Source organism: Balaenoptera ricei, chromosome 3, assembly GCF_028023285.1.
Source record: "Balaenoptera ricei isolate mBalRic1 chromosome 3, mBalRic1.hap2, whole genome shotgun sequence".
In the NCBI taxonomy this organism is placed as follows: domain Eukaryota; kingdom Metazoa; phylum Chordata; class Mammalia; order Artiodactyla; family Balaenopteridae; genus Balaenoptera; species Balaenoptera ricei.
In genome coordinates, this window is record NC_082641.1 from 177,740,787 (window position 1) to 177,762,735 (window position 21,949).

General features: G+C 51.0%; 1 protein-coding gene across 1 annotated transcript; it reads left to right on the forward strand.

Annotated features, from left to right (window-relative positions):
- Positions 1 to 10,168: 10,168 nt before the first annotated feature.
- GTF2F1 (general transcription factor IIF subunit 1) lies at positions 10,169 to 20,829 on the forward strand. Its single transcript, XM_059918635.1, has 13 exons — positions 10,169 to 10,235; positions 10,469 to 10,642; positions 10,728 to 10,774; positions 11,354 to 11,426; positions 12,802 to 12,995; positions 13,847 to 14,017; positions 18,615 to 18,799; positions 19,363 to 19,516; positions 19,606 to 19,787; positions 19,893 to 19,966; positions 20,042 to 20,180; positions 20,364 to 20,481; positions 20,590 to 20,829. Exons 2-13 carry the CDS (start codon positions 10,631 to 10,633, stop codon positions 20,792 to 20,794), a joined length of 1,554 nt encoding a protein of 517 aa, XP_059774618.1. The 5' UTR covers positions 10,169 to 10,235; positions 10,469 to 10,630; the 3' UTR covers positions 20,795 to 20,829.
- The last annotated feature ends 1,120 nt before the right edge of the window (positions 20,830 to 21,949 follow it).

Genomic DNA, 21,949 nt, shown 5'->3' on the forward strand with positions numbered 1-21,949 from the left:
AACAGAAACAGACTTACAGATATCGAAAACAAACTTATGGTTACCAAAGGGGAAACGTGGCAGGGAGGGATAAATCAGGAGCTTGGGATGAACATACACACACTACTATATATAAGATGGATAACCAACAAGGACCTACTGTGTAGCACAGGGAGCTCTACTCAATATTCTGTAACAACCTATATGAGAAAAAAATCTGAAAAAAAAAGAATATATGTATGGGTATAACTGAATCACTTTGCTGTACACCTGAAACTAACACAACATTGTAAATCAGCTATACTTCAATAAAATTTTTTTTAAAAAGACTAATTGAAGCACTTTAAATACACAAAGATGCTTGAGTTGGTAAGGATGAGAGAGAGAGAACAAAACGAAGGAAGACCAAATAACGAACCTCACGGTCACCATCGGAGGCGAGTAGTACACCCAACCTCAGTCTGAAAATGGGCCCTGGTAGGGGAGAAGATAAGCATGTATCCCACCTGTCTGGTAGGAACTATATTTCAGGATAACCAAACAGCCCTGGTTGAGGAAGGACATTTCTTCTTTAGGGAAGAATTCCAGCTAATTGATGTGGGGGAAAAATGACTAAAAGAGAAACGTACAGCTTTGGAATTGATTCAGAATACTCAGAATATGAAGTAATTGATGCCAACAACGAATGAAACTGTAAGATAAGAGGCCGACGGGGCATTTTACCGCAGCCCCTAGCTGACCCTGTATCAGTTTGCGAGGGCTGCCACACCAAGTACCAGAGACCAGGTGACTCCAACCACAGAAATTCCATGTCCTCACAGTCTTGGAGGCTGGACATCTGAGATGGAGGTGCTGGCAGGGTGGATTCCTCCGGCGGCCTCTCCTTGTCTTGCAGATGGCCGTTTTCTCCCTGTGTCCTCACACAGTCACTCCTTTGTCTGTGTCCGAATCTCCTCTTCTTATAAGGACACCAGTCGTATTGGGTTAGGACTGATCTTGAGGACCTTTTAATGTAATCACCTCTTTAAAGACCCATCTCCAAATCCAGTCACATTCTGAGGTCCTGGGAGTTAGGGCCTCAACATATGGATTTGGGGGGGGACACAGTTCAGCCCATAACAGATCACTTACTAAGAGCAGGGCAACCGGGCATGAAGGAGCCTCCTGAATGACGCAGTACAGAAAAGGTATTGAACCACAGTGCTCTACACCAAATTCACACCAAATTGGACAGAAAAAGTACAAGCACAACACGAATTCTGTTTTCCCCACTTTCCCAAGTTCACTGCCTGGGCCCTGGTGAACATTCAAAGACCTGGGTCCTCTTAAATAACACATTGAAACACATGGGAAAAAAACAACAACAACAACTATGGCAAAGAGACAACTAAACATTGTGTGCTATCCGATAGGAGTTCCCATCACCACCTATGAAGTGCACTTGAAAAAATGGAATCTAAGTCCCGAGCCAGACTCTAGACACACTACCAATTCACAGGACACATAGAGGAGAGGGGAGCATGATAAAAAAACAAAAAACAAAACACTCTGCAATCAGCAAAATCCTTGCTGTGCGAAATAAAGAGAACCGAAGACTAGGTTTCTTCAATAAATAAAAACAGACAGGGGACTTCCCTGGTGGTCCAGCAGTTAAGACTCCACGCTCCCATTGCAGGGGACCCGGGTTCCATCCCTGGTCAGGGAACTAGATCCTGCACGCATGCCACAACTAAAGAAAAAGATCCTGCATGCTGCAGCTAAGACCTGGCACAGCCAAACAAACAAAATTTATTTTTGAAAATAGGTTTTAAAAATAAATGAAAAGAGACAGAGATGGAAGGAGCATAAAGCACGTTTACTCTACACTGTAGTCTATTAATAAATAATTATTTATTTATTTATTTATTTATGGCTGTGTTGGGTCTTTGTTTCTGTGCCAGGGCTTTCTCTAATTGCGGCAAGCGGGGGCCACTCTTCATCGCGGTGCGCGGGCCTCTCACTATCGCGGCCTCTCTTGTTGCGGAGCACAGGCTCCAGACGCGCAGGCTCAGTAGTTGTGGCTCACGGGCCTAGTTGCTCCGCGGCATGTGGGATCTTCCCAGACCAGGGCTCGAACCTGTGTCCTCTGCATTGGCAGGCAGATTCCCAACCACTGCGCCACCAGGGAAGCCCTAAATAAATATTTTTGAAAATAAGTTTCAAAAAATAAAAAGAGAGATGGAAGGAGTATAAAGCACGTTTACGCTACGCTGTAGTCTGTTAGGTGTGCCATAGCATTATGTCTTTTAAACGTGTACATACCTTCATTTAAAAATACATTCTTGCTAAAAAATGCTAATCATCATCTGCGCCTTCAGCGAGCTGTAATCTTTTTGCTGGTGGAGGGTCTGGCCTCTATGGCTGCTGAGTGATCAGGGTGACGGTTGCTGAAGGCTGGGGTGGCTGCCGCGATTTCTTAAAATAAGACAACAGTGAACTTTGCTGCATCAATTGACTCTTCCTTTTATGAACGATTTCTCTGTAGCGTGCTGTGCTATTTGACAGCATTTTACCCGCAGCAGAACTTCTTTCAAAACTGAAGTTAGTCCTCTCAAACCCTGCCGCTGCTTTATCAACTAAGTTTCTGTCATATCCTAAATCCTTTGTTGTCATTTCAACAGTCATCATCACAGTGTCTACACCAGGGGTAGCTTCCATCTCCAGAAACCACTCTCTTTGCTCATCCATGAGAAGCAACTCCCCATCTGTGAAAGTTTTATCCTGAGATTTCAGCAGTTGTCCCATCTTCAGGCTCCACTTCCAATTCTAGTTCTCTTGCTATTTCCACAGCATCTGCAGTGACTTCCTCCACTGAAGTTTTGAACCCCTCAAAGTCATCCATGAGGGTTGGAATCAACTTCTCCCAAATTCCTGTTAGTGTTGATATTTGACCTCGTCCCACAAATCATGAATTTTCTTTTCTTTTCTTTTTTTTTTTTTGGCTGTGTCTTGAGGTATGTGGAACTTCCCCAACCGGGGATCGAACCCATGCCCCCTGCAGTGGAAGTGCAGAGTCTTAACCACTGGACCACCAGGGAAGTCCTCATGAATGTTCTTAATGGCATCTAGAATGGTGAATCCTTTCCAGAAGGTTTCCAATTGACTTTGCCCAGATCCATCAGAGGAATCACTATCTATGGCAGCTATAGCCTTACAAAATGTATTTCTTAAAGAATGAGACTTGAAAGTTGAAATGATGCCTTGATCCATGGGCTGCAAAATGGATGTTGTGTTAGCAGGCATGGAAACAACAGGAATCTCCTTGTCCATCGCCATCAGAGCTCTTGGGTGACGAGGTGTATTGTCAATGAGCAGTAATATTTTGAAAGGAACCTTTTTTTCCGAGCAGTAGGTCTCAACAGTGGGCTTAAAATACTCAGTAAACCGTGTTGTCAACAGATGTGCTGTCATCTGGCTTTGTTGTTCCATTTACAGAGCACGGGTAGAGTAGATTGAGCATAATTCCGAAGGGCCCTAGGATTTGGGGAATGGTAAATGAGCATTGGCTTCAACTGAAAGTCACCAGCTGCATTAGCCCCTAACAAGAGAGCCAGCCTGACCTTTGAAGCTTGGAAGCCAGGCATTGACTTCTTCTCTCTGGCTATGAAAGTCCTAGATGTCAACTTCTTCCAGTCATAGAAGGCTGATGGGAATTCCCTGGCAGTACAGTGGTTAGGACTCCGTGCTTCCACTGCAGTGGGCACGGGTTCCATCCCCGGTCAGGGAACTAAGATTCCGCATGCCACGCAGCATGGCAAAAAAAAAAATAGAAGGCTGTTTCATCTACATTGACAATCTGTTTAGTGTAGCCACCTTCCTGAATGATCTTAACTAGATCTTCTGGAGAACTTGATGCAGCTTCTACATCAGCACTTGCTGCTTCGCCTTGTACCTTCCTGTTATAGAGATGGCTTCTTTCCTTCATCCTCATGAACCCACCTCGGCTGGCCTCACACTTTTCTTCTACAGCTTCCTCACCTCTCTCAGCCTTCAAAGAATTGAAGAGGGTTAGGGCCTTGCGCTGGATGAGGCTTTGACTTGACGGAATGTTCTGGCTGGTTTGATCTTCTATCCAGACCACGAAAACTTCCTCCATATTAGCAATGAGGCTGTTTCACCTTCGTATCATTCACGTATTCACTGGAGTAGCATTCTTAATCTCCTTCAAGGACTTGTCCTTTGCATTCACAACTTGGCTAACTGGCACGAGAGGCCCAGCTTTCAGCTTATCTCAGCCTTTGACGTGCCTTCCTCACTACGCTTCATCATTTCTAGCTTTTGATTTAAAGTAAAGGACATACAACTCTTCCCTTCACTTGAACACTTGGAGGCCATTGTAAGGTTACTAACCGATCTGATTTCAATACTGTTGTGTCTCAGGGAATAGGGAGGCCAGAGGAGAGGGAGAGAGATGGGGGGACGGCCGGTCGGTGGAGGAGTCAGAACACACACAACGTTCATTGATTAAGTTTGCCGTCTTATATGGGTGCAGTTCACGGCTCCCCAAAGCAATTACAATAGTAATATCAAAGATCACTGACCACAGCTCATCATAACAAATATAATCATAATGAAAAAGCTTGAAATATTGTGAGAATTACCAAAACGTGACACAGAGATACGAGGTGAGCAAAAGTTGTTGTGAAAATGGTGCCAATAGACTTGCCCAACGCAGGGTTGCCACAGACCTTCGATCTGTGAAAAATGTAATAAAGCAAAGTGCATCAAACTGAGGTCTACCTGTAGATGAAAAGGACAGAGACAAGGCGACCAATCGCAGTGGGCCAACCTTACTTAAATCCCGAATAAAACAAGATGTGAAAAGAAAAAGATTTTGAGGTGTTCACGGGAATTTGCATAATGATTGGTTATTTTATGACACAAAGGATATTAAGGTGTAATAACAGAAGCATGATACAATTTTACAAAAGTCTTTATCTTTTAGGAAATATATACTAGAATATTCATGGATTAAAAAGAAAAGCACATGGGATTGACATATATACACTAATATGTATAAAATAGATAACTAATAAGAACCTGCTGTATAAAAAATAAATAAAAAATTTTTTTAAAAAGCACAAAACGGATGGAACCTGAATCTATTGTAAGAACTCCTGTAGTTAACTTTCAGTGTACAGAGCCAATGAGGAATGGAAGGAGACAAATAATGCACATGGAACAATCCCAAGGATGAGATTTTGTACAAGACAAATGACCCAGAGTCTTCAACGAGTCAAGGGCAGGAGGGAAGCAGGGAGGGAGGACTGTCCGCCTTGGATTAGGAGACGCCTGGTGAGGACCTCGTTTTACTCATAAATCTGACCAGCTGGGAATCAAAGAGACATTTTTCAGCTGTGGGGGAAATGCAGATGTGGATGGGGGCATCAGATAGTCTCAAGGGATTCACATTAATCATCTGAGATGCTGTTGGGTGAGGAAACGCTCATAATGGGATTCGGGATGGGCTTCAGAACACATAATCGGCAATCTTGACGACGTTTCGGCACCGATAAGTGCGGCCAAACCATGATCATGTGGGACTTCCCTGGAGGTCCAGTGGTTAAGACTGCGCTTTTACTGCTGAGGGCCCAGGTTCGATCCCTGGTTGGGGAACTAAGATCCCATAAGCTGCACAGCGTGGCCAAAAAAAACAAAAAACACTCTTTTAAGCCAGAGCCCCATTTATCTTCATTTTCTCACTTCTGAGAGCCACACAGGTACCAAAGAAAAGCATGTCTCCTGTTCCTCTTAGTGTGAAGCTACCATGCAAGCAGGGTCCTAAATGGGCCTCTGTGAAGGAGAGGGAGCGGGTGGGTGTAGGGGGGATGGCGGGGGGCACAGAGGGCACATCCCATCCACGTGGTGAAAATCGTGGCCTCTGTCCTGCCTTGGCCACCTAAATGGTGTGACCCGGGCAAGCTCCCCGATCCCTCAGTGAAAAAAAGCAGGGTGCTGACTGTGCGGGCGCCTGGAACGTTCCAGAAGATCAGGGCTCATCTGTGCAGAGGGTCGAGATCAGCTCTGGGCTGGTAAAAAGCTCTGGAGGAGTTCACACTGCTGTTGCCATGGGGATGTGCAGGCCCCTGTGTTGCCAAGTCAGATGTTTTTCAACAGAAGCTGGGAGTTTTGATGTGGCATCTCTGGATTTTTGAAGGTTGGCCACTAATTTAAAACAAAAAAAGTGTCAAACGCTGAAGAGTCCAAACTGAACATATCGGTGGATCCCATGGGGCCCGAGGGCCGGGAGTTTGTAGCCTCTGCCCTGATGCTTTGCGGCCACTTGTGGAGCCCATCCAGCTGGCATGGGTGACCGGGTGCCTACTTTAGGCCAGGCGCTGGGCTGGCGCTGGGCCATTCATTATCCTGGCCTTTGCCCTCCGGGCTCCCAGACCAGGAGAGGGAGCCCAATATTTGCCCTTTACCTTCATCCCAGGGAGCCGGACAGAATTGCTTTAGTGGAGGTGCGCACAGAGGACGGGGCCCCACCGAGGGCCCCTCCCAGCCCCTGTCGGCACCCCCTTACGCCACGACCTTTGTCTGATTCCCTCCCTGTGCCTGCATGTGTTTCTACTGGCGTCCAGCAAGTCCCAGGAAAGCCCGGAGGCCCCCAGCCTGCCGCAGTTTCTCTCTTCCTACTCAGGTGTCCGGATGGATGACTTTTCATGATGTCGGCGTTGCGCGTCTGGCTGGCTCCTCCTTCACCGCTGAGCTCTGCACAGGGGTCCCCCTCTGGACCCCCCAAACTGCAGTAGCCCACTCGCACCTCTCCAGATGCCATTCTGTGTTCTGTTCTTCGCTGCACTTACCGCTACCAGAAATGTGTTTTGTTTTGCACGGAACGTGTTGCTGGTCCCTGTCTGCTGCATCCTAAGACCAGGGACCCCATGTGTCTGGTGAAGTCCAGAGGACTTAGCTTGTCCTCAAGAACTATTTCGGGCACAGGAGGTTAAATAAATAGATGAGCGGAGAGTTACATTTCATCTTTATAGCCCAGAAATGATGCTAAATCTACCCGCCACTCAGTGGGCAAATAGTTTGTTTACTGGGTGCCAGGGACTGTGCGGGGAGATGTTAAAATGACTTTGTCCACGACTTCCCTGGCCGTCCAGTGGTTAGGACTCTGCCCTTCCACTGCAGGGGGCACAGGTTCGATCCCTGGTTGGGGAACTAAGATCCCGCATGCTGCGCGGTGCAGCCAAAAAAACCAAACCCAAACCAAACAAAATGACTTTGTCCCCACCCTCGGAGAGCTCACCAGCCCTTCACCCGGGTTCTAGATGCTTCCAACAATCTCCTCACTGTCCCCTAGATAACGCAAAACTCCATTTCCCTGTCAACAACTCCTCTCCCCCAGGGTCTTGCCCCTTCAGATCTCCATCCAAGGTGGGGAGGGGACCCGGCTTCGCACCCTCGCAGGCGTTGGGGTCACTCACAATGTGCTCAAACTCCTTGGCTTGCCTCAGCTCCCGGGGGAAGCCGTCAATGAGGAAGCCCCGGCTGTCCGGCCAGGACAGCATGTGGTCGCTGATCATATCAAGGATGACACCCTGGGGAGGGAAGAGGAGGCTGCATTCGGTGCCCAGGGGCCCCTCACCTGCGAGGTCACCTTGGCAAGTTCTGGTGTATTCGGGGGAACACCCACTGCTGGTGTCTCTGGAAGCACTTTTTTTTTTTTTTTTAAATTTTATTTATTTATTTATTTATTTTTGGCTGTGCTGGGTCTTCATTGCGGTGCGTGGGCTTCTCATTGCGGTGGCTTCTCTTGTTGCAGAGCACGGGCCCTAGGTGCACGGGCTTCAGTAGCTGTGGCTCATGGGCCCTTGAGCACAGGCTCAGTAGTTGTGGCACACGGGCTTAGTTGCTCTGCAGCATGTGGGATCTTCCCGGACCAGGGCTCGAACCCGTGTCCCCTGCATTGGCAGGCGGATTCTTAACCACTGCGCCACCAGGGGAGTCCTGGAAGCACTTCTGAGAACGGGGCTCGGCCACGGTCCTCTGGGCGGGTGTCTGCCACGTGCCAGGCTTGCTGGGCTCGTTTGCTCATCACTATCCGGAGCAACTGGGGTGACTTCCATCTTACAGTGAGGAATCGGGGGCAGAAGGGGCCACTGACATACAGCCCCGGGGTCACAAAGGGAATAAATACTAGCTAAGTTTACTGAGCATTTCTTAAGGGCCAGGAACTCTGCCAAGTGCTTTATAGGAATGACGTCACCTGACCCGCACCCCAGCCTTCTGCCGGGGGTCCAGCTGCTCTCCCATTTTACAGTTGAGGACACAGAGGCTCAGGGCAGCAAAGCAGCAGCCAGTGGCCCCAGACTTTGAGGCCCCTTGGCTCCCACAGGGCCTTCCCGGGAAGCTCCTCCCGATGTATGCTCTTCATCCCTCTGCCCCTGCGCCTGGGACCTCTCACTGTGGGCACCAGGAGCCCCTGCAGCATGATGTCATGGATTTTCTGGCCCCGCCGGGTGCCTTGTTGGGCCTCCTGCCACAGCAGCTGGCCCAGCCCCACGTGGCAGAAGCCGTACTTGGTCGCCATGTTCTTGCACTGTGTCTCTTTGCCACAGCCTGGGCCGCCCATCACGAAGATGATCGGGGGGACTTGAGGATGTCTGCAGTGCCCAGGCAAGAAGGAGGGAGAGGGGTTGGTGCCTGTAGGGGCCAGCGAGCAGGCACCAAGGTGACTGTGTCCACAGCTTAGTGCGTGTACTTGGTGACACCGGACACAGGTCTGCTGGCAGAACTACTTCTGCCCTAGGGTGGCATCTGGGGGTGCGGGTCCACGCCCAGTGGCATATCCAGGCACGGCACACATTAGTGCTGCTGCGGGTTGTGTGGATGAGGATGTGAACCCAAGCAGGCCAGGCCCTTTGCACGCAGCATGTCCTTGAAACGTCACAACGGCCCCATCATCCCATTTTACAGTTGAGGAAACTGAGGCTCAGAGAGGGACAGGGACTTGTCCATCCCTCCCATCTCACCCCATACCACCCTCCCCTTCTTTTACTGCATTCCAGCCCAGTGGCCTCCATTCTGTCCCTTGAACTCATCACCCCCCTGCTGTCGTTCCCCACCCCCCACACCGCTCCCTGCCCCTGGAATTCCCTACCCTAGTTCCCTTCAGGACACAGCTCACCCATCAGATCTTCTCTAAGCTCTGCCCAAAGAGCCTCCCACTCCATCATTCCCAGTCTCAGAATCCCATTCCCTCCAGCAATGGCCACGATCAGTAATGACCCTGCCTGTTTACTTGTTCTTGTTTGTCTCCCCAGCCAGACTCTGTACTCCATGAGAACAGTGTCTATCTGTCTTTCTCGCCCCTATATTTCTAGTAGTTGGCATGGTTTCTGACACATCGTAGTGGATGAGGAATAGATGAATGTCCGTAACTATCAGACACATCTATTGAGTGCTGTAGTTTAGGGTGCAGTTTTGGTGTCTTGCTTCCCTCCCCTTTTTCTTAGCCAACTCCTAGTTTAAACCTTCCCTCTTCCCTGAGCCCTCAGAGCCACCTGCTGTTTCCCTGTGGCAGCCCTGTTCCTCCTGGGTTGTAGATACCATTTTTGGAGACTGTCTCCACCACACTGTAATCTCCAAGAGGACAGGGAGCTGGTTTGCCACATTCACCATGGACTGCCCACAACCCTGCACAGCAAGCGCTAAAGTGGATCGTTGAATGACTGACACTGAGCATGCGCAGTTGTGTCACTACCACGGTTGGCGAGGAGGGGCGTGGGGGGGTGGACTTGGGGGGTTGGGGTACCTGTACTCTCCTGCCCTACACAGTCTCCTTCCCTTCCCCCCAGTAAGCCAGCCACCCCCACGATATTACCCTTCTCCTGGGGCCTCAGGGGCCTGCCCATCTGGGGCAGCTTGGACTTGCACAGACCCATCCTGCCAGCAGCCCATGGGGTGATCGTGCCCCATCCCCACCTAGGCCCTGACCCCTCCTGGCTCGGTTCAACGTCCCAAGGGCCCCTGGCCCGATTATTTGGCGAGACGATAGGGTTACCCCCGGGGTTAGGGGTAAGAAATGAACCCCAAAGAGGCTCAGGTAGTGCCGCAGCAGTTGGGTGCGAAGGAGAAGGCCTCGGTTGCTGTGGTAACGCGGCCACCTCTGACTCACTTCCGGAGCGGAGTAGCGCATGCGCAAGGCGTCCAAGAGCCCAAGAGCTGGACGAGTTTCTCCCTCCTCTCCCAAGATGCCCGCGGTCGTAAGTGGGACGTCACGTGGGAGGGGCGTTCCCACGCGGCGTGATGGGGTTATCGGCGCTATATATTGCGGTCAGCCAGCGCGCCAGGTGTAGAAAGAGTTGTCTTTAGCCCGGAGTCGGCTTCCGCGACGCGGCCTGCTGGAGAGTTTCGCTTCCGGTATAGGCGGCCGCGCAGGCGCAGGTGTGGCACGAGAGGCCTACGAGGCTGATCGGTGACCCAGCGCCGCCTCCAGGTTGATTTTCCGAGTATCTGCTGTACCCCGGGCTTTGGGTCTTCGATCGGAGCCAGAGGCCCGACACCTTGAGAGTGGCTTCCGCGGGACCGAGGGACGCGGACCCCGGCGGAGGCGAAAAGGACGAGGTTCGGCCCGGAGCCCGACTATCGCCCATCGCCCATGGCGGCCCTCGTAAGTGTGCGGCGAGGCGGTTCGAGGGGTCCAGGTGGTGGGCTCTGTAGCCCCTCACTCACCGTCCTGCTTTCTCTCCCCTCAGGGCCCCAGCAGCCAGAATGTCACTGAGTATGTCGTCCGAGTTCCCAAGTAAGTCCCTGACCCTCACCTCCCCCTCTTCTCTCAAAAAGGGATTAAAATCTTCACAAGCCTCCAGACGTGCCTGGCACCTCCTGATTCTCCTTCCAGGGCTGGGGTTGAGCTGAGGCCTCTGGGGCATCACTTTTTTGAATGGATTGAATGAATGAATGAGTACATTAATATACAGTAAGACGCAGCCCCCTGCCTAGCATTCCCTCTGGCAGGAATGCCAACTGTGACTCTGCTGGGTGGATTCTTGTTGATCCTGCAAAATTCAGTTCCGGGATTTTCCTCCTTCAGGAGGCATTCCCTGCCTGCCCCCCCGCCCCCCCCCACCTCCCGCCCAGGGCTGAGCTCCCAATTATCCCCACATCTTGGGTTCCCAAAAATCTTTGTCCCTTTTTTCTGAATGGGGTTGGGAGTATGGATCCTACTTCCCTGACAGATTGGGAACCTCTGGGTTCTTTTATGGGTCCCCCTGGGTTCTTTTATGGGTCCCCTGCATGACCGCGGGCACAAAGGGCTGAGCCAGGGAGGGTTTACTGAATGAATAAATGATTGAGCACTACCTCTTCTTGTCCATTCCAGAAATACCACCAAAAAATATAATATCATGGCTTTCAATGCGGCCGATAAAGTCAACCTCGCTACTTGGAATCAGGTTAGTCCGGGTTCTGAGGGCGTGAGAGAACCCGATCCTGGCCTTGGTGGTTGTAATAGTTGCTTAGTTGTGATAGTAACTAAGGCTTAGTATCCTCAGCTGTCCCCGAGTGGAGATAAGTGATGACTAAGGCCCAGGCTGAGCTGCTGGACATCCCTGGGGGTGAGATATGTCTGGCCCTGCAGGAGGCTTTCTCCTGAAAGGAGAAGTTGTGCCCACTGATGGGCAATTTGGACTGAGATTTATCTGGACAAGGGAGGGGGCTGCCTCCTACAGATGATCTCAGAGCCCCCCATTGCCGGAGGCTTTCGAAAGGTCTTCGGAAGCTGTCTTAGTTCATAGAGGCTGCTATAGCAGCATACCAGAGACTGGGTGGTTTGTAAACAAAACACTTATTTATCACAGTTCTGGAGGTTGGAAGTCCAAGATCAAGGTGCCAAGAAGATTTGGTGTCTGGTGAGGGTGTGCTTCCTGTTTCATAGCTGGTACATTTTCACTGTGTCCTCACCTGGCAGAAGGGGGACGGAGCTCTCTGGAATCCTTTATAAGGGCGCACACCCCACTCATAAGGCTCCACCCTCATAACCTAATCATCTGCCAAAGGCCCCACCCCAGATACCATCACACTGGAGATTAGGTTTCAACAAATGCATTTTGGGGGAATTCCCTGGTGGTCCAGTGGTTAGGACTCCACGCTTTCACTGCCGAGGGCCGGGGTTCAATCCCTGGTCGGGGAACTAAGATCCCACAAGATGCGCAGCAAAAAAAAGCAAAGGCATTTTGGGGAGACACAAACATCCATCCATAGCAGAAGCCATTAAAGGGTTAGAAACAGAGAATTGTAAAGTGATTTTGCCACTGTGGGGTCGAGGGCAGGTGAAGAGAGGACAGGGCAGAGGTGAAGGCTCTGGTCCAGGTGAGCCATGATGGGGTTTGGAGCAAACAGGTTATGAGAAGTGGTTGGATTCTGGGGTTTCTTTTTCTTTTCCTTTTTCTTTTCTTTTCGCTTTCTTTTTATTTTTTATTTTTTTAATTTTTGAATTTTATTTACTTATTTATTTTTTATACAGCAGGTTCTTATTAGTTATCTGTTTTATACCTATTAGTGTATATATGTCAGTCCCAATCTTTTTTCTTTCTTTCTTCCTTCCTTCTTTCTTTCTAACTTTTCATTGGGAAATAATTTCAAACTTTCACAAAGCTGCAAAAATTGACATAGTACAGGGCTTGCCCAGATCCCTTCACCCACATTCACCGAGCGCCTTTTCGCCAAGCAGGTGGCTTTGAGTGCCCACCGCTCAGCTTCGGGGGAGGAAAGGGTGTTGGTGGTGGGATCAGGCCCCCGGATGAGAGGTGTTGCTTCCTGCCCTCCCAGGCCCGGCTGGAACGCGACCTGAGCAACAAGAAGATTTACCAAGAGGAGGAGATGCCCGAGTCGGGGGCCGGCAGCGAGTTCAACCGCAGGCTCCGGGAGGAGGCGCGGAGGAAGAAGTACGGCATCGTCCTCAAGGAGTTCCGGCCCGAGGACCAGCCTTGGCTGCTCCGCGTCAATGGCAAATCAGGCCGGAAGTAAGTGCCGCTCCCGACCGCACTCCGCGGGTGCCCTCGGCTGGACTTTCATGTGCCTGCTGTACAGTGGGGGCAACAGCCCAGGAGTGACAGCTCAGCCTCCCGCGAAGGGTTTTACTTGGGTAGATGAGCCGAGGGGATGCCCAGGCAGGAGCTCTGAGGGCCGGGATGCCGGAAGCCCGGGCTCTGGTCCTGCGGCACCCAACGAGGGGCCACCTGGGGTTCGGGGGGTGGGGAGGACAGAGGTTAGGGGGATGAAGGGCACTCTGGCAGAACAGCGAGCACAAAGGCACGAAGTGCCGAGCCCTAGGGACTGTCACAGCGCATGCCAGTGACAGAGTGGGCAGATGGATAGGGCGGTGGGTGCAGGCTGCAGCTGGACTGTGGGTGGGCTGGGGCCCAGGGGAGCCTGAAGGCTGTAGGCAGGGAAGGGGCACGCTGTAAGACTGCCTCCACCTGCGGGTGACGCCAGAGGCCAGGAGGGGGCTGGCAGTGGTTCAGCCCCCAGGAAGATTCTGGAGGCAAATCCGGAGGGGTCTGACTGTAGGGCCCTGTGCTCTTCATGGCCAATCTAACAGGGTCCTTCCAGAAAGGACCATGACATGTATAATGCAAAGGAACCCTAAGCCCGCTCTGCAAGGTGGGGAGCCGTGCTTTCCAGATGTGGAAATCCAGGCTCAGACAGTCGAAGGGCCAGCCCAAGGCCTTCCAGCCTCAGATTCTGCTGGGAGGAGCCAGGTGGCTCTGGAGAGGGGGCAGGCCTGGGGTTGCCAGGGGGGTGGGGTGGGGGTGTATGAGGGTGGGGCTGGTTCCTCTTCCTCTGGCCGACCGTAACCTTGAACTCCATGCAGGTTCAAGGGCATAAAGAAGGGAGGTGTGACAGAGAACACATCCTACTACATCTTTACCCAGTGCCCTGATGGGGCTTTTGAGGCCTTCCCCGTGCACAACTGGTACAACTTCACGCCGCTGGCCAAACACCGCACGCTCACGGCCGAGGAGGCCGAGGAGGAGTGGGAGAGGTGAGTGAGGGGGCGCGATTGGAAATGAGGTGCATCCCCCGAACTTTGTTCTGGATTGGGAGCTGGGGACTCAGGGGTGACCAAGCCAGATCTCACCAGCCCCTCAGGGAGCTCCCAGTCCAGTGGGGAGATGGACCTGGGACCATCAGGGATGCGCAGGGCGGTGCAAGAGCCAGGGATGGGGGAGTGGCTGAGCTGAGCCCTGGAGCAGGAATTGGTGAGCAGGGTGGGGTCTCTCTGGCCTACATGGCTTCCCCCAGGCAGGTCTCACAGCTGGATCAACTGCTGGTAAAATACACATAAAATAACATTTACCATTTTTATTTTTTTATTTTTTAATTAATTTATTAATTAATTTATTTTTGGCTGTGTTGGGTCTTTGTTTTCTGTGCGAGGACTTTCTCTAGTTGCAGCAAGTGGGGGCCACTCCTCATCGCGGTGTGCAGGCTCTCTCAGTATCTTGGCCTCTCTTGTTGCGGAGCACAGGCTCCAGACGCGCAGGCTCAGTAGTTGTGGCTCACGGGCCTAGTTGCTCCGCGGCATGTGGGATCTTCCCAGACCAGGGTTCGAACCCATGTCCCCTGCATTCCCAGGCAGATTCTCAACCACTGCGCCACCAGGGAAGCCCCATTTACCATTTTTAAATGCACAGCTCAGTGGCATTAAGTACGTTCACATTGTTGCACAGCCATCCGCCCCCTCCACCTCCAGAACTTTCTCATCTCCCCAAACTGAAACTCTGTCCCCATGAACCACTGACTCCCCATCCCCTCCCCCAGCCCCTGGCCCCCACCATCTACTTCCTGTCTCTGTGGATTTGAGTCCTCTAGGGAGTGGAATCAGACAGCGTTTGTCCTTTTATGTCTGGCTTATATCACTGAGCATCATGTCCTCAAGGTTCATCCACATTGTAGTGTGTATCAGTGCTTCATTTTTTAAAAATTTTAATTGTAGTAAAAAATATGTAAAATTTATCATCTTAACCATTTTTAAGTGTACCATTCAGTGATGTTAAGTACATTTACATTCTTGTGTAATGGAGCTTCATTCCTGTTTTTTTTTTTTCTTCCAGTTTAATGGAGGTGTAATTGACATTCAGCACTAAGTTTCAGGTGTACAGCATAATGATCTGACTTACATACACCATGAAATGTTTACCACAATAACTTTTAGTGAACACCCATCATCTCATATAGGTATAAAATAAAAGAGAAAGAAAAAAATATTTTTTCCTTGTGATGAGATCCCTTAGGGTTTACTCTCAATAACTTTCATATATAACATACAGCAGTGGTAATTAATCATAATCATGTCGTACACTATACATCGCTAGTACTTATTTATCTTATAACTGGAAGTTTGTACCTTTTAACCACCTTCATCCAATTCCCCCTCTTGCCACTTCTGGTAACCACAAATCTGATTCCTTTTTCTGTGAGTTTGTTTGTTGAAGTATCATTGACCTACATCACTATGTTAGTTCCTAGTGTACAACCTAGTGATTCGATATTTCTGTACATTTCAAAATGATCACCACGATGAGTCGAGTTGCATCATCACCATATAAAGATACTGTGTCATTGTTGACTCTATTCCTATCCTGTACATTTTATCCCCGTGACATTTATTTTGCAACTGAAAGTTTGTACCTCTTAATCTCCCTCACCTATTTCACTCATCCCCTCACTCCTCTTCCCTCTGGCAACCACCTGTTTGTTCCCTGTATCTATGACTCTGTTTCTGTTTTGTTATGTTTGTTCTGTTTTTTTTTAATTCCACATATAAGTACAGTATTTATTTTCCATATCTTGGCTATTGTAAATAGTGCTGTAATGAACATAGGGGTGCATATATCTTTTTGAGTTAGTGTTTTTCTTTTCTTCGGAAAGACACCCAGAAGTGGAATTTTGGATTGTACGGTAGTTTTAATTTAATTTCCATACTGTTTTCCACAGTGGCTGCACCAATTTACATTCCCACCAACAGTGCACGAGGGTTCCCTTTTCTCCACACCCTCACCAACCCTTGTTATTTGTTGTCTTTTGATAATAACCATTCTGACTGGTGTGAGGTGATATCTCATTACGGTTTTGATTTGCATTTCCCTGATCATTTGCGATGTTGAGCATCTCTTCATGTGTTTGTTGGCATCTGTATGTCTTTTTTGGAAAAATGTCTATTTAGGTCTTCTGCCCATTTTTTAATCAGGTTGTTTGTTTTTTTGATGTTGAGTTATATGAGTTCTTTGTATTTTGGATATTAACCCCTTATCAGATATATCATTTGCAAATACCTTCTCCCATTCAGTAGGCAACCTTTTTGGTTTGTTGATGGTTTCCTTCACTGTGCAAAAGCTTTTTAGTTTGGTGTTCCCCTATTTGTTTATTTTTGCTCTTGTTTCCCTTGTCTGGGGAGACATATCCAAAAAAATATTGCTAAGACCAATTTCAAAGAGTATACTGCTTATGTTTTCTTCTAGAATTTTTATGCTTTCAGGTCTTACATTTAAGTCTTTAATCCATTTTGAGTTTATTTTTGTGTGTGGTGTGAGAGAATAGTCCCATTTTCTCAACATCGTTTATTGAAGAGACTGTCTTCTCTTCATTGTATATTCTTAACCTCCTTTGTCATAGATTTATTGACTACATAATGTGCGTTCATTTCTAAACTGTCTATTCTGTTCCATTGGTCTATGTGTTTTTGTGCCAGTACCATACTGTTTCGGTGACTGTAGGTTTGTAGTAGAGTTTGAAAGCAGGGAGCATGATACCTCCAGCTTTGTTGTTCTTTCTCAAAGTTGTTTTGGCTACTTGGGGTCTTTCGTGTTTTCATAGAAATTTCAGAATTATTTTTTTGGTTCTGTGAAAAATGCCATTGGTGTTTTGATAGAGATTGCATTGACTCTCTAGATTGCCTTGGGTAGTATGGTTGCTTTAACAGTATTCATTCTCCCAATCCATGAGCACGGTGTATCTTTCCATTTGTTCGTGTCATCTTCAATTTCTTTCTTATAGTTTTCTGAGTACAGGTCTTTCACCTCCTTGGTTAGATTTATACCTAGTACTTATTTAGTACTTATTTACTTTTATTCTTTTGGCTGTGATTGTAAATGGGATTGTTTTCTTAATTTCTCTTTTTGATAGTTTGTTGTTAGTGTGTAGAAACACAACAGATTTGTATATATTAGTTTTATATCCTGCAGTATCATTTATTAGTTCTAATTGTTTTTTTGGTGGTGTGTTTAGGATTTTCTGTATATAGTATCATGTCATCTGCAGACAGTTTTACTTCTTCCATTCCAATTTGGATTCCTTGTATTTATTTATTTTTTCTTATCTGATGGCTGTGGCTAGGACTTCCAGTACCATGTTGAATACAGCTTCATTCTTTTTTTTTAATTTATTTTTTATTATTTATTTATTTATTTTTGACTGTGTTGGGTCTTCGTTTCTGTGCAAGGGCTTTCTCTAGTTGCGGCAAGTGGGGGCCACTCTTCATCGCGGTGCACGGGCCTCTCACTATTGTGGCTTCTCTTGTTGCGGAGCACAGGCTCCAGATGCGCAGGCTCAGTAGTTGTGGCTCACGGGCCTAGTTGCTCCACGGCATGTGGGATCTTCCCAGACCAGGGCTCGAACCTGTGTCCCCTGCATTAGCAGGCAGATTCTCAACCACTGCGCCACCAGGGAAGCCCTCATTCTTTTTTATATACTACCCATGAATTCTGCTCCTGTTGTTAGATACAATCCTAAGACTCTCTTTATTTTTATTATTTTTTAAATTTTTTATAAATTTATGTATTTATTTTTGGCTGCGTTGGGTCTTCGTTGCTGCACACAGGCTTTCTCTAGTTGTGGCAAGCGGGGGCTGCTCTTTGTTGTGGTGCATGGGCTTCCCACTGCAGTGGCTTCTTCTGTTGCAGAGCACGGGCTCTAGGCACACGGCTTCAGTAGTTATGGCACACGGGCTCAGTAGTTGTGGCTTGTGGGCTCTAGAGCACAGGCTCAGTAGTTGTGGCGCATGGGCTTAGTTGCTCCATGGCATGTGGGATCTTCCCGGACCAGGGCTCGAACCCATGTCCCCAGCATTGGCAGGCAGATTCTTAACCACTGCACCACCAGGGAAGTCCCCTAAGACTGTCTTTAAATGCAATCACATTTTTAAAAACTTTCATCACCACTGTAAATGGAAACACCAGTACCCCCTGTCATTAAAAAGAAGGCACCCACGAACTACAACAAAAGCGACGGACGTGACTATATCATGTGGCCTGATTCTGTTGCCCGAGAGAGGCCCTGAGCCCAAGCAAGGTGCTGGGGCATCAGCATCGCGTGAGGCCTTCTCCTGAGGGACTCCGGGCAGAGCGGGAACTGAAGGAGGGCCAGCCCTCCCTGTGTGATCTCAGGCTGTTGCTGTCATACATGTGCGTCCCCATGTGTGGGGTCAGATCGTCCCTCTCATCACCTACATGTGTCTGTGGCTCCCCTCTGGGGCACGCCCGGTGGAAGTGCAGGGTGGCACCCGGCACAAGGCCCAGCTCCTGGAGGCGGGCTTTGGAGCCAGGCCCCCTGTCAGCCCCTGCTGTGCCCCCCGCCCACAGGAGAAACAAAGTGCTGAACCACTTCAGCATCATGCAGCAGCGGCGGCTCAAGGACCAGGACCAGGACGAGGAGGACGAGGAGAAGGAGAAGCGTGGGCGCAAGAAGGCCAGTGAGCTGCGCATCCACGACCTGGAGGATGACCTGGAGATGTCCTCTGATGACAGCGAGGCCAGTGGCGAGGAGGGTGAGGCTGGCGGAGCCCCCATGGCTGGGGTGATCGGCACAGCTGCCTGATTAGTGCCCTGTCATAATTTATCAAGGTGGCTGTGTGATGACTCAGAGAGGTTAATGCCCCTGAAAGGAAAACTTGGTTACTCATGGCCCCCTGGGCCCGGGAGCTCGGCCGCTTGGGGAAGTGCCAGGGTTGGTAGGAGGCAGCAGGGAGCCACAGGAAGGCCTCGGCCACGGCCTCAACTGGGGTTTCCAAGGAAACGGCTTAGGACTGGCCAGTTTGAGTCATGCCAGTGGGCTCTGGGCCAAGGCATGGTCTCTGGCTGCCCAGGTGATACAGGGCAGGGATGGCGGCCCTGCGTGTGAGAGAGAAGGGGGCGGTGGGGGTGTGGAGTCGGGTTGGCCTGTGGGTGAGAGGTGCCCCCCTGGGCCAGCTCTTTGCCTCTTGGAGGAATTGGGGCCGGTCCTGGTGTCTCTCCCCGGGGGGCAAAGGCCCCAGAGACATCAGGTGTCATCGAATACGCAAAGCGTGAAGCGTGCCCATCCGGGCCCCTCCCCTTGTCTCCCCTTCCCCAGGCGGCCGAGCCCTCAAAGCCAAGAAGAAAGCGCCGCCCAGCAAGGGGGGCAGGAAGAAGAAGAAGAAGAAGGGGTCAGATGACGAGGCCTTTGAGGACAGTGACGACGGGGACTTTGAGGGCCAGGAGGTGGACTACATGTCCGACGGCTCCAGGTGAGGCAGGCGGGAGGCGGGCGCGAGACCCTGGGCCGGCCCGCAGACGCGCTCCCTCACCCTCTGCCTGCTCGCTCTCTGTCTTACAGCAGCTCCCAGGAGGAGCTGGAGGGCAAGCCCAAGGTCACCCAGCAGGAGGAGGGCCCCAAGGGCGTGGACGAGCAGAGCGAGAGCAGCGAGGAGAGCGAGGAGGAGAAGCCGCCCGAGGAGGACAAGGAGGAGGAGGAGGAGAAGAAGGCGCCCACGCCGCAGGAGAAGAAGCGCAAGAAAGGTGGGTTCGCCGCCCCCGACCGCGCCCCAGGCCCCTGATCTGGGATGGGGCTGAGCGGGAGGGCGGGGCCTCCGCTCCTGACGCCCCTCCGCTGGCCCCACACAGACAGCAGCGAGGAGTCGGACAGCTCGGAGGAGAGCGACATCGACAGCGAGGCCTCCTCGGCGCTCTTCATGGCGGTAAGGCCCAGCCCGGGGCGGCGGGGGACGGGGTGGCCCTCTCCAGACTCACATCCCCAACCCCGGTCTCCGCAGAAGAAGAAGACGCCCCCCAAGAGGGAGCGGAAGCAGTCGGGCGGCAGCTCCCGGGGCAACAGCCGGCCGGGCACACCCAGCACAGAGACGGGCAGCACGTCCTCCACCCTGCGGGCAGCCGCCAACAAGCTGGAGCAGGGTGAGTCGCCCCATCCCACCCTGCCCGCCTCACCTCTTGACCCCGTCCTTGCCCTCCCTTTTAGCATCCTGTCTGCCTGCCCCTGAGCCCCTTCCACATGTAATCCTGGCACCGCTGGCCCGGGGTCCCCCCAGGGGTCCAGCCTCCCTGCCGCAAGGTTCAGCCCCGCCTCTGCTCCCACAGGGAAGCGGACCAGCGAGACGCCGGCAGCCAAGCGGCTGCGGCTGGACACCGGGCCCCAGAGCCTGTCAGGGAAGTCCACCCCTCAGCCCCAGTCCGGGAAGTCTACCCCCAGCAGCGGGTAAGTTGGCGAGGATGGCAGGAGCAGGGAGGGGGCTTGGGGGGGGGGCCCCGGAGGGGGCCTTGGGGACGGAGGGCCGCCTGCTGACACCCACCTGCCCACCTCCAGCGACGTGCAGGTGACCGAGGATGCCGTGCGCCGCTACCTGACACGGAAGCCCATGACCACCAAGGACCTGCTGAAAAAGTTCCAGACCAAGAAGACAGGGCTGAGCAGCGAGCAGACGGTGAACGTGCTGGCCCAGATCCTCAAGCGCCTGAACCCCGAGCACAAGATGATCAATGACAAGATGCACTTCTCCCTCAAGGAGTGAGGCTCCCCCCAATAAACGTGCTCTGTTTTCTAGAATCCTCGGGCTCTTGATTCCCACACTCACCACTTCCTGTCCCACTGCCCGTCTGCCACCCCACCCTCTGAGTCTGAGGACCCCAGTGTTTTCTCCACAGTTTACTTCTCTCAGTCTCCAGTCCCCTGCTTCTGAAACCTCTAGGACTTAATCCTCTCCTTACCCCTCAACCTCCTCCACTGAGCTTCTGCTGGGTGATTTCTTTCAGGTCTTCCATTTGACCAGTTCTCTCTTTAGCTGTGGCTTACCCACCACCTAAAACCCATTCAGTACTCAGTTTCACTGTCTGTTTTCCAATTCTCCAAGTTATCTTTGTTTCTTTTTCAGATCAGCAGGTCTGTTTTGAGTGTCTGGCCCCTTCTGTTTTTGATCCCTTCTTTCGCATTTTTAGTTTTAAGCATCCTTGACTTACAGCCTCCATCACACTCATCTAGGAGTTGAAGCTCACGGGCATCCTGTTGTATCCTGACTCCTTTTCATGATCTGTTCTCGAGTTTTGGGATCTGGGATGGCGGACTCATGGCCAGCTCGGGGCTCTATCTGTGAGACTCCTGCATGGTCTGCTTTGCAGGCAAGTCCTTCCAGATGGTTTTGGCATATGCTCCCAGCAGGTGCCCCAGCCGTCCGTCCTGAGCCCGTTTTAGGTGTGGTTCTCAGCTTGCGGCTCTGTCCCTACATGGCCACAAAATCCCAAACCCCCTTCTTGCTGATCTTGGCACCTGGCCCCCTATTTTTCAACTTCCCAGTGATGTTTCTGGGGCTTCCCTTAGATTCTTACAAGTTGGTTAGGCACTTATTTTATCTAGCATTGCTAGGAGTGCTGTAGCAGGAGGGCTTTTTGAGTTCGTGGACAGTCACGTTGCTGGAAACGGAATTTGGCAGCAGGAGTACTTTTGAACCCCCGTTGGAGTGATCCAGCTGGGGGCAGGATGCCGGCCTTCCGTCTTGCCCAAGCTGGAGACTGCGGGTGGAAAACTTTCCCACCCAGTTCCACAGGCCTTTGGCTGCCGAGCGGGAATGCCTGAGACGCCAGGTTAATTCCTAGGAATGTCCCAGGTCATTCCACCCTCCCTCCCCATCCTTCCGCCAGGCCTTTTGGGAGAGAAGCGATGGCCCCTTGCC